Genomic DNA, 12,638 nt, shown 5'->3' with positions numbered 1-12,638 from the left:
GGTGCGGAAGGCTGGGCAGAGGGAGGGAGGCTGAGTGCGGGTGCAGAAGGCTGGGCAGAGAGAGGGAGTGCGGGTGCGGAAGGCTGGGCAGAGGCAGGGAGTGGGGGCATGAACTCCGGAAGGTGGGGGGCAGAGGGAGTGAGTGCAGGAGGGCACTGGGGCAGCACATGGGGAGTGGGGAAAGATCTAGGGGCAGCTGAGCCTCACCGTGGTGACTCTTGCCACTTCGCCTGTGCTGGGTTTCTAAGAAGCAGGCCAGGAACGGAACTCCCACCCCCTGACAGGGACAGTGAGTGTAGCGTGTGTGTCAGCCCACCCTTGGTTAGCTCCCCCGGTGAACCAGAGTCCATGGATTTATCTTCATCCAGGGCTGCAGGATTCAATATTAACATCAAAGCAAGGGGCGTTCAGCCCGACTTTTGGTTTGATTTAAACATTTTAAAGACTATTTGGCAGGATTCCTAATAGACTTAAAAATATTAAAAGCCATAAAGCATGCCAGATGCACAGTGAATTTCATCTGTGAGTTCTGCCCTGCATTTTTCAAAGTACTTTTCTTTCAGGAGCATTTTGTAAGTGCCTTGAAAGCAGGTGTTAGGTTGTAGAGCAACTCACGGCCCAGTGAGGGGCAGGTGCTAGGTTGTAGAGTGACCCAGTGAGGGCCAGCAGCGTGCTTTTCCCGTCTACTCCTTCCACTCTGAATTTTGCCTTCTGTGGGGGCTGTGTTTGTACATCTGGAGACCAGCGTGGTCTGTCTTCTTCTAAGGAGAGCCCACACTTGATACTCTCCAGGAGAACATTCTATTTGCTGTTTCCCGCTTTGGAAAATTAGAGGGACACATCTACTGAGGAAAAGGTTACGGTGTCGCCCCTGCTGACTGCGGGCTGCTGGGCCAAGGACCTGTGGGCTCCTCTGCACGAGGACAGTGCCCAATGTCACCAGCGTGTCTGAGCCCTGGCGTGTCCCCGGGGTGCAGGGTCCACCGTGGGGCTGAGTCTGCTCTGAGCATCCTCTCAGATCTTCACTTAAAAGAGCCCTTGGCTCACTGTGTGTTTGTATCCTTTCTATGGACAACTTGTGGTTTTAAGTGACACAGACAGTCAGGATCTAATCACCAGGGTGAGGGGACTTTCATGGACACGCCGAGTTTCTGCCCTGGACTTCCGTGCTTAGTTGAACTTGTCTGTTCCTGGTAATACTGAAAATGAGCCGAGGTGTACATTTTCCTCAGGTAACAGAATTCCGGGTAAGGAGAGTAGAGCGATGTACTCTTATAGGGCTGGCCCATAAGTAAGAAGAGAAGGCTTTATGCACTTCCCCCTTCCCCAAAGATAACTCCTCTCCTGACATTTAACGTGGAAGATTAATTTGCCTGCTTTTGAAATGTATGTAAGTGGAACCCTTAATATGTAGGATTTTTGTGTTTTGCTTCTTTCTCTGGACATTATGCTTGTGAAATTCATCCCCATTTTGCATTCAGCAAGAGGTCATTCATTATCTATTATATATTGCTGTGTGGTGTCCCATTTATAAATGCACCAATGTAGTCATTTCTTCTAAAGTTGTTAGATACTTGGCTTGTTTCCTAACCAGAGCTATTAAAAGCAATGCTGCTGTGTGCATTCTTGTACATGTTTCTTGGTACATGTGGCCAAATGTGAAGTGGAGTTGTTGAACTTTGGGGCATGCATGTTGTCAGTATTCATATGTGATGCCTAAAAGTTTTCAAAGTGGTGTACCACTTTACACTCCTACCAGCCACGTACAGGGGTTCCTGTGGCTCCATGTCCTTGTCAACACTTGCTACTGTCAGTCACTTTAATTTCAGCTCCTCCTCGTGCCCTCAGCCGCATTTCTTTGATTACCAATAAGATACAGTTTATTTTCATAAGTTTTTTGGCCAAATGAATATTCCTCTCTTTGTGAAGTGTTTGTTCAAGTCTCTTGCCCATTTTTCTGATGGGGGAGTCTCCCTTTTTCTTGATTTGGAGTTGTTCTTTCTATATTATGGAATCAAGCCTTTGGCCAGTTGTACATGCTGTAAATCTCCTCTTCCGCTCTGTACTTTGCCTGTTCACTCTCTTAATGTTACCTTTCAGGCACAGAAATTCTCCCTTCTAATACAGTTTCAGTCTTTTCCTTTAGGTGATTTTGTGCCTCGAGAAATCTTTCTCTTCTTCAAAATCTTGGATATGTCCTCTTTAATTGTCTCTTAGGAGCTGATTCTACCTGGAATTGATACCAGTGGGCTTTTGTTCGTGACTGCATTGACTCTGTGGTTCAAATTAGGAAGACTTGATATTTTTACAACACTGATTATTTACCTTCTTTAATTTTTCTTAATATTTTCTTAATAGTTCTATGTTAAGGAGGCGTGCATGTATTTGATTAAATATATTTCAAGCCATTTGATGGCTTTGGTTGCTATTGTGAATGGCTTGGTTTTTATAATTTTGAAAAGCTGTCCATTTTTGACTGTTGACTTTGTGTCCAGCAACCCTGTTAAATTCAGATATCCTAATCATTAATAGATTGTTTTGAATTTTCAACATTTAGAATCCTGTCATCTATAAATAATGACAAGCTTGCCTCCTTTCTGATTGGAATGCCTTTTATATCTTTTACTTGCTTATTGTGTAGAATGGACTGAGATTGCCAGTAGAGTGTTGAATTGTGGTCATGATACCAGGCAAGCACACTTGTCTGGTTCCCAGTTTCCTGTGAAGTGCCATGTTTTCTGTGGGGACTTTGTTTGTATTGTTTACTCATTTGTCTGCTTGTTTTTGATAGGTGCTATTTATCAGATTATGGAAGTTTCCTTTCCATTCCTTGTTTGCTCAGGGTTTCAGTACGAATGGATATTGATTTTTATCAGGTGCTGTTTCAGCATCTTTTGAGATGTTTGTATGATTTTTTGGCTTTATTTGGTTAATGAAGTAAAGCATATGGATTTATTTGAATATAAATTCTAACTGGCATTTTTAAAATAACCCCAGCCAACTTGATTGTAATACATTAGCTTTTATGTAGTGAAAACTTGGATTTGCTAATATTTTATTTTGTATGATTGCAACTGTGTTCATGCGGGAGATTGGCAAGCAGTTTCCTTTCTCATAATGTCCGTGTCACGTTTTGGTGTCATGACTATGCTGGCCTCAGAATGAGTTAAGCTTCATTCCTCTCTCCTTTTGTGTTCTCTGGCAAAGTTTATTTAACATGGATATTATTTTTTCCTTAAATATCTTGTGAAACTTACTGTTAAAGCCATCTAACCCTAAGGTTTTCTTTGTGCAAAGATTTATGATTACTTATTCAATTTTTAAAATAGTTAATGGGACATTTTTCCCCCTGGATCACTTTAGCTAAGTTGTATTTTTTTTTAAAGAAATGTATGCCTTTGTTATACATTTTTGAATTTTGGCTTAGTGGTTTTTGGTGTCATACCCTTTTCTGGTGTTTTTGGCGTCTGTCAGACCTTTAGTGATGTCCTCTGTTACACTCCAGGTATTGGTTGTTTGTGCTTTTTCTCTTTATCGCTGCTGTTTTGTTTTGCTTTCGTTTTCCTTGGTCATTCTCTCCAGAAGTTTATCAGTTATTCTTTTCAAAGACTGGCTTTTGACTTTATGGATGTTGTTTGTTGAGTATCAATTTGATTAATTTCTACTACTTTTATTATTTTTCTATGCTGTATTTTCTTAGGTTGTATTGTGGTTTTTGTAGCTTTTTGGTATAGATACATACGGCGTTGATTTCAGCCCTCTCTTCTAATGTGTGCTTATATAGCTATACATTTTCCTCTAAATGCAACCTTATCTGCATCCCACAAGTTTTGATTTGTAGTTTGACAGTCTTTGTCTTTCAATTAGTTTGGCCCATTTACATTTAGTATAATTATTGATGCATTTATGCTTAAATCTATCATTGTACAATATGAATTCTAATTATCTCAACTATTCTAATTTACTTTTCTTGCTTTTAATGTATGTTTTTAGTGATATATATGTGTGTGTATATATATATTTTTTTCACCAGCTTGGTAGTCACTATTTTGCTGTTTCTTTACTGATTATCGACAACTTTATCTAAATTAATACTTTTGCCAATTCTGACAAAGTAAGGGTCTAGAATACTTTCACTCTTAACTTATATACTATTTTGACCTGTATTTAACTCTCAACTTACCTTTAACATCACAAGACATTGTTGTTATTATTTTATATAGTTAAGATTTACTCATAAATTTATCCTTTCCACTTTTATTCGTTTCTTCATGTCTGACCTTTCATCTGTGATATTCTTTATTTACCTTAATGCAGGTCTAATGGTGAATTTTCTTTCCGTTCAAAATGTGATTTCAGGTTAATCTTTGAAGGTTATTTTTGCTGAGTACAGAATTCTAGGTTTGTATTTATTTTCTTTCAGCCCTTTGAGAATGCCATTCCATTCTCTTCTGCCATCTATTGTTAATCTCCAGAAATCAGCTATCCATCCTATTGTTCCTTCTTTGGAAATACTCTTTTTTCCCAGGCTATTTTTAAGATTTTGTCTTTGATTTTTTGAAGTTCTTTTTTAATGTGCTTAACTGTAGTTTCTTTCATTTTAATTTCTTCTATTTGGGATTTGTAGTTCCTAAATCTGTTGTTTTATACTGTTGTGAATTCTTAGACCTGATTATTCTCAAACTTCACCACAACAAGTAATGACTTTGCCCCAGTCTCTCCATTTAATCTATCTGGGACTGTAGTTATATACCTGTGTTGGATTAGCTTTCAGTATTCCCTAAGTTTCTTAAGTTATTTTTGTGTCTGTGTTTCCCTTTTCTTTTCTTCAGTGTGGGTATTTTCTTCCAATTTATCATCCGCTTCCCTAATTTGTGCTTTACCTGCACAGTAATCTGCTGCTAAACTCATCCATTGGATTTTACCTTTATTTGGTTTTCAGTTCTAGGATTTCCATTTGGCCCTTTTTTGTGGTTTTCCATAGACTTTCTTGATCTTATTTTTTTTCTGCACGTAGTGCAGTTTTTTGGAGTCTGACTGATAACACTCTCTGGCCCTGTGGCAAGGCTTTCCTGCCTGTGGTTTCTCTCTAGATATCTTTTTTTTTTTTTTTTTTTTCGGTCAGATTGTGTTTCTTTCTACACTTGGATGTTTTAGGTTGCATGTCTGACTTTGTGCTGTTGTGATGACGGGAGACCTGGGAGGGTGACACATTCTTTTCGAGTGGCCTTTGTTTTCCTTCTTGTAGTTGACCAGAAGTGGCCAAGCTTCCTAAGTGTCTGAATGTAGTCAGGTCTGGAGCTGATTCTGAGTTGGGTTTCAGGCCTCCCAAGGGCTGGTGGATTTCTGGCCATCGTTACTCAAAAGGCATAGCCCTTTGAGGTCCTACCCACAAGCCCGTGAGGTTTACTGGGGTCTTTTGATTTTCCTCAGTTTTTGTGGCCCCATCAAGGGCCTCTTCGGAAACCCGCTGCTGACTCTAGAAAACGGGCTGCCCGAGGGTGGGGTCCCACTTCCCGCAGCCCCAGTCTCTGCCCTCGGCCCTGGTGTTCCACGCTGCCCTAGTTGCTCTCTGTGCCTTCAGACGGAAGGCTCGGCTGCCTTGTCCAGATCTTCTGACCTTTTCCCGTAGATTTACTTGAATTACCTGAATATCAATTCTTGAAGTTATATTATTGAAAACACAATGTGCTTGGCGTACTCCAGGTTTCCTAAGCTGTTCTTTATACTGTTTATGTTCTTCATTTTGTCTGGAGTGAAAGGATATGTTAATATTTGGTTTGGTGATTCGCCTTTATATAATTTTTAGATTGTGAAATTGGCATTTTGCTTTTAATTAATCTGCACTAAATTTGAAGTTTTTCCAAATAGGACATTTTTGTTCATTTGTTTGTATTTGAAATCCTTGTGTTCTAAAAAGAATTAAATAACTATTCAGTACACTGTTTGTAAGTTTATTTTTAATGTAATGAATGTTATTATAACAAACTAATGCTAAATTAGAATTGGGGTATGATCTAAACTGTATTATTATGCCTATATTACTTGGTACATTTTTATAAATATTTGCTATTTCAAACTAGATATATTTTTCCTAGGAGTACATAGCTAATGCACTCTCTGAGTTTTTAGTTTATTTCTCTATTTAGCTATTTCCAAGTTCTTAGTAATTGTTTTTGTCCATAAAACTAACACTTTTATCAATTATCACAGCATTTTGCTCTTGAAATAATAAATGCACTTTCAATGTTTTTTCATTTTAACTGGTAGAATTTCAAGGTAGAAGAGGCCTCTGAGGAGGGTTTCTATTCCATTTGAGGTCTAATTTTTGCATCAGGATTTGAAAGTGAGTACTAAATCTGCATGATGGCCCTGGCTCCTGTCACACTGATTAGATAAGATGGTGACTTATTCCCCAGGGATTGCCTACAGGGGAGAAGCTTCTAGATGTGGCTGCAGAGGCCCTGAGGAGAAGGAACCTGCAGACGGGGCTGCACGCATGCTTGGTCTTCGCATGCAGATCCGGGCCCTCTCGGTAGCGGAAGACTGTGCTGTGGGTCTCTGTTCACTCCCGGGTGTTCTACTGAACTGATCCCGAGTGGAACCTGGCTGGCAGTGTTCTCGCGTCTGAAACTGCTGGAGTGACCCTAGTGTGTTGCCTGGGTTGAGGACCAGGAGTCCAGCTGAATCCTCTGGCTTTACGTGTGAGGAATCTGAGTAGAGGCTCCATGGCCTGCCAGGCAGGGCCCACCCTGTGGGGTTGCTTTCCACTTTAGAAAGCTGCCTTCCATAGACAACAGCACGTGGTCCCCCTGGGAGCCCTGTGCGCGGGATTTTGACGTGTCTGGCCTGTGCTGGTGACACTGCAGTGCAGAAGGCGTGCATTGGACCCACATTGCAGGGGCGTGTGCCACAGCCCAAAGCACTGGGGCCTCCGCCGGGGGTCCAGCCTCCTCTCCACGCTTCTGTGGTTCGCCAGTAGCCCAGTGTGTATCCTATGTATTTTTCTTTGGAGTAGGGAAAATAGTTGCTTATCAGAGAGTTGAAGTTTAAAATTTAAATATCAGCTGGTTGATTTGTGCCACAACTAACCAACAAATAAGTTTTTCAGATTGCTAAAAAGCAGCTTGGTCTAAATTACTTCCTCAGAGTTTACCAGACTCTTCCAATAAAAATACCATCTTGAGGCTCACAGAATATGAAAGACTTCACTTCAGAAAACATTTTGGATCCGTTTACCAGCCCAAAACAATCCCTGCACTGCATCCAAAGCGCCGTCCACCCTTAACTGGAGCTCTGGAATGTTCCTGCTCCGTTCTAGCCCCGTCATAGGCGGCAGTCCCGGTGGATTTCACTGTGGATTTGGGTGGTCAGGTTTTATTATTAATAATAAACTGTGTACAGTTGGGTACTTGGCAAGCTTGTGTCGACTCTGCAGCCCTCAGAGTGTGGTCTTGTGGTGAGGACACAGGGCCGCAGGCCCCTGTGGTGGACGCCACTCGGGGCTCTTATGTAAGTGGGGCCCAGGGGCCGGCGTCTTCCCCCGTGAAGGAGGTTCTTGTTTGTGCAGGCTGGAGGAGCAGCGGCGGCCGGCGCAGAGGACACGAAGCATCTCCAGCAGTTAAGCATTTGAAAACACGGTGTGCAGCATCTGTTTATTCTCCTGGGGTTTTTTTTTTTTTAAGTAAATTTCTTATTGAGTATTTAATAAATATCGTTACACTTGTAAATATTTACATTACTTCTTATTTTAAATAATTCTTCACTTTTATTCATTGATACCAAGTAATGCGATTCATTTGACAGTATGGTGGCAGTTTTCATCACATTGAGCAAGAACACACTGTCTTGAACCAGCTAGGTTTTGATTTAGATTAACGGCACTTGGGAATCTAAGACACACACCTCTTCACATCAGCTCGGGGAAGGAGCAGGAGCAGGGTGGACTCTGCCCGAGCAGTGCGGAGCGAACACAGCCCCGCTTTCTCTCACTGCCGTTCACACGCACAGCCCCGCGGGGAATGGAGCGAGGTCACTGAGCAAGTCCTTTGCTTTGTGTAAAAATGACGTGAAAGGCTGCTCCTGAAAGTCATTAGGTGTCCGTTCTGTGAAGTTGTGCCTCTTTCAGAGGCAAGGGGGTGGGGAGAAAAAGGAGCCCTTTCAGGCAGAAGCCAAGCGAAACCTGCCACAGCTCCGTCGTCTGGACTCACTAGGTCCGGGCCCCGGCCCTCCGGGAGCACAGCCGTCCCTCCCCACCTGCCCCGCCCCACCCAGAGCTGCTGTCCTCCTCTGTCTGCCCCACTCAGCTGTTCCTCGCTCGCTTACTCCTTAGGTCTCGGGCGCACTCTCTGCCCCCTGGTATAGGAAGAACTTGGCCTCTTATCCACCACTTCATCTCTGCTGGCCAGAACGGGCTGGCATCTCATAGAGCCTCTATAGAAAACTCCGTCCAGGGGATGAGTGATACTCAATGTGAATTAAGGAAAAAAAAAAAAGTAAAAGTAAAAATTAGGGAGATCTGCTCTCCATTTATTGAATGGGTTTTTTCATTCTAGAACTTTAAGTGAGAAACCCGTTGACAGATGAGCGTGTGTATAACCAGAAGTTCTGAAACAGGGTAGGGGGTCAGAATCAGCCCCTCATTTTGAATACTCTCCTAGTCAAGTCTGAAAGATCAAAAGAAGATTCCTTGGTGGTTAGAAAGGTCCTGAATCGATGACTTATGTTCCTCATGTTTCCTGCTGGCCAGGCCTGTGCTGGGCGTGGGTGGGGCATGAACGCCAGTCATGCCCACCACCCAGCCCTGCAGAGAGGAAGCCAGGCAGGACCCAGGCTTGTGGCCAAGTCACCCTTTGCCACCAAATGGTGTTTGCAGAAGCAGGGAGAGAGTATGGGTTATAAAGTGGGGTCTGCTGGCCCTGTTCCTGGGGTGCACACCCTCCCCCGTGGAGGGCCAGTGAATCCACAGTAACAGCTGTCCCTGGCAGCCGGTGTTTTGAGGAGGTAAGGCTGACTACACTGAGTTTGGGTCTGCTGGAAAATGTTGAGGACGTCCTCATCCTGCACACTGAGAACCTGCTTCTTGTCCTGCTCTGCTGCTTCCACTCAAAGATGGCCGTGCAGAGGGACCTGCAGGGCCATCCCCTCCAACTGGCCATCTGGGTCCTCATCCTCACTGTTGCCATCACCAGCATCATTGTGCGGTTTGACTACTTCCCTGCAACCTCAGCAGCATGGGTAGTAACCGCAAAAAATGTTATCAGTTTAAAGGCAAAAACTTGAAGTTACCCATTTCACTTTTTATTTCTTTTATCAGTAAAGTTAAGCTGATTTAACATACTCATTGGCAAATTTGCCTTTTCCTTTTGAAATTGGTCTTCTGTGTTCTCTGCTCACTTATCTTCCCCACCACCCGGCCTTTCCTTTTATTCCTGGTTGTGGAGGCGGTTTGTATATTTACGGGGTTAACTCTCTGGTTTATGTCTGGGTCTGTTTTTCCAAAGTTAGCAGCCTGTTGCTGATAATCTTTTAGGAATTCCAGTGATCACATGCCTGGGAATGGTAGAAGCGAATGGTTCCCATAAGTATATGATCTTCTGGCAAGTCCTCTTACAGAAAGACAGTTCAGCTAAAAGTGCTTATCAGTGACGTTCAAGTCTAACGGTGGGTGCCCTGAAGAAGCAGAAGCATCCCTCCTGTCCCCCCACCCCCCACCCTGCCTGGGGCAGCGCTCGCCGCAGTCACGACTTAGGTGATGAGACCATCTTCAGCAGCATGAGCTGGGGGACGTCACGGGCACAGCTCGACTCGGGCAATGGCGTTATTTTCTCAGACCGTGAGAAAGCACCAAGCCTGAAGCCTCATGCATCACGGGGGGGCCTTCCCGGACCCATGCTGGTGGCCGTGTACTTAACGTCTTTGTGTGTCCCTGGCTAGGCTAGTGCAGCCCCCACCACAGCCTGGGTAGACCCTGTTTCCAGGGCTCTCGTTGCTGACTGACCCTTGACCAGCCATTGAAGTGCCACCTTCATGTAACGGGAGTGGGTTCTGCCGTCGGGAACTCAGAATGCGCCTAACTAACAAAAACTCCATTTGTGAGTGGCAGCAAAGGCGTTTGGTATGTAATGAAGGTGGCCAGGAAAAGACATCTTTCTAATGATATTAATAATTTCTCAGCAGTTGGTCAAAATATCCATAGAGCCTTATATGCCAAAATCCATTTCTGAGCCATCAGAGTGAGTCATGAAAAAATTTAGCAAATAACCAAATGAATGAAAACTCAACACCAGAACCAAGGATAAAATTAAAATGATTGCCTTTTAAACCATTGAAAGGAAGAAACAATTGCGAAGTTTTAAGGAAAAGGAAAACTCACAAAGGAAAAACTAAAATAGACTTTATAAAAACAAACGTTTTAACATTTTACCCCAGTTGTAAAAGGAAACAAGAGGCAGGGTAAATGTGTGCGCACGCACACGGAGCAGCTGAGCGCCACAAACCGGGGCGTCTGTGAGACTTGGTAACTGAGCCGACCTCACCTGAGGCGCACCTGGCCACCTTTGTGTTCTCCCTCCACAGCTGGGGCATGAGAATATCTATTTATAGCTCTCATGTGGGGCTGAATCAGACCAGGGCTGGCATATACTAGGCTCTCAATACAGCCGTTATCGTAAGAAACCCACAGAACTCCAGTGGATACAACTGTGAAACACACACACACAGACCCACAACAGCGCCGTGCACATCACAGAAAGATTCCTAAGAACACGTAAGCCAAGGACATGAATTATCTCGCAAGAGAGGAAATCAGTGTGTGTGCGGTGGTGCTCAGGGAGGCCTCACAGTGATGCCTGCTGGCTTCGTGGCTTTGGGTACGTGGTGATTGGACCAGCAGGAGGAGCAGCTGCCCCCGCTGCAGGTGGATGGGTGGTTCAGGGGGTCAGTGTGCAGCGACGTTTCGTTTTTGTTTTGTTTTTTTTCTTTTGAGACAGGGTCTCACTCTCACTGCCCAGGGTGCAGTGCAGTGGCACAGTCTTGGCTCACTGTAGCCTGGACTTCCCGGGCTCAGGTGATTCTCCCGCCTCAGCCTCCCAAGTAGCCGGAACTACAGGCACATGCTACCACACTTGGCTAATTTTTGTACTTTTAGTAGAGACAGGGTATTGCCATGTTGTCCAGGCTGGTCTCGAACCCCTGTGGTCAAGCAGTCTGCCCTCCTCAGCCTCCCAAAGTGCCGGGATTCCAGGTGTGAGCCTTCGGGTCTGGCCTATGTGTAGGGATATTTTGTGCAGCAATTTAGCAAGATGTGCCAAGGGTTAGAATAGTAAGTTTGTCAGATGTAGTCACTTTGCCAACCTGACCTAAGCAAGTCATTCTAAAGATGGTCAGTGTTACCCACTCATAAATGTTGACTGCAGCGTGGTTTCTAACAACCAGAACTGACTCCCAGTCAGGAAGTGGTTTTGTAAACATGCTTCACTCACCCCACGGTGTGTTTTTGACCATTACAAACGCTATCTGAACATTATGCAATACTAGGCAGATACTTAAGGTGCTGTAAGAAGGGTAGAAGTACTGTGTGGTTAGATTGGAGATCTGAGGAGAGCAGGCTCCGTGCTAACAGGCCTTGTGTTCAGGGTGAGACTGGCCTTTTTTGCCAGTTCCCTTTAATGAGGTTTTGAAAAAGAATCACCGCCACAAAGAAAACCACAGTTTCGACTTCAGTCCCACTTGGTGCAGTCACTCTGCCTGAGTCTGAGCTGCCAGGCTGGAGAGGACAGGCGCTGCCCTTTGATGCTGTTGGAAGCAGAGCTGGCCGTCGTGTCGGCACAGGTGTGGAAGCACGCCTTCCTGTGAGACTGGCTTTGTCCCTGCGTGATGCTTCCATTTGCACAAAGCCTTCTCTCTTAGCTTCTGCTTCGCGGTAGCGAGAACGCAACCACCACGCTGCCACTGCCTAATGCAGAGTGTTCTTTTGTATAAGAATATTAAAACTTCCTTCAGAAGTGTTTGTGTTAGCTAACAATAAGTCTTTGGGATGATTAAATCTGCATTTTAAATATAATGCAATTATGTAAAATCTTGATGGGAAGAAGACCTCTTATTAATACCCCTCCCAGCCTTGGTTCTTTGAGGAAGCGCTCAGGGGGCCACAGCGTCCTGAAGGTGCATAGCCGTCCCCAGCCCTTCCCTCCCTCCGCGGCCCGCTGCCCTGCATTGCTGCTGTAGGGCAGAGCTACACTTCACCCGCCGCTGTGCTTTCTCCCACACCAGGTGCCGTGGCCAGCACAGAAGTGAAGATGAAGTTACAAGAATTTGTCCTCAATAAAAAGAAGGCGCTGGCCCATCGGAATCTGAACCACTGCATTTCCAGCGACCCCCGCTACTGGTACGGGTAAGTGTGGGTGTGGGGAGCACCCCGGCCTCCTCTCTGGGGGCCCAGAGGACCGTCTGATCATTGGTAGATTTGCATGGACCCAGTTGTTTACCTTCTGAGGCAGGGAGGGAGGGTGAGGGATTGAAACCCCAAGCACAGTGGTGCTTGGATATGGGTGACGTGGTCTGGGGGTACACTCGTGTGGCAGCCATCCTCACGGGGTGGGCCCCTCCAGAGTGATGTGGTCTGGGGGTACACTCAC

General features: G+C 44.8%; 1 protein-coding gene across 1 annotated transcript in view; it reads left to right on the top strand.

Moving 5' to 3' along the window:
* HDAC4 (histone deacetylase 4) overlaps nucleotides 1-12,638 on the top strand; it is a 271,636-nt gene that overhangs the window by 117,022 nt on the left and 141,976 nt on the right. Inside the window, exon 5 of the mRNA XM_011980321.1 lies at nucleotides 12,274-12,394. Within this exon, the coding sequence (XP_011835711.1) occupies nucleotides 12,274-12,394 (121 nt within the window). The remainder of the gene's footprint in view (nucleotides 1-12,273; nucleotides 12,395-12,638) is intronic.

The sequence above is a fragment of the Mandrillus leucophaeus genome, unplaced genomic scaffold (genome assembly GCF_000951045.1).
Source record: "Mandrillus leucophaeus isolate KB7577 unplaced genomic scaffold, Mleu.le_1.0 Scaffold21, whole genome shotgun sequence".
NCBI lineage: Eukaryota > Metazoa > Chordata > Mammalia > Primates > Cercopithecidae > Mandrillus > Mandrillus leucophaeus.
The sequence above is the reverse complement of the archived record's forward strand: the minus strand, read 5'-3'. Positions and strand labels throughout refer to the sequence as shown.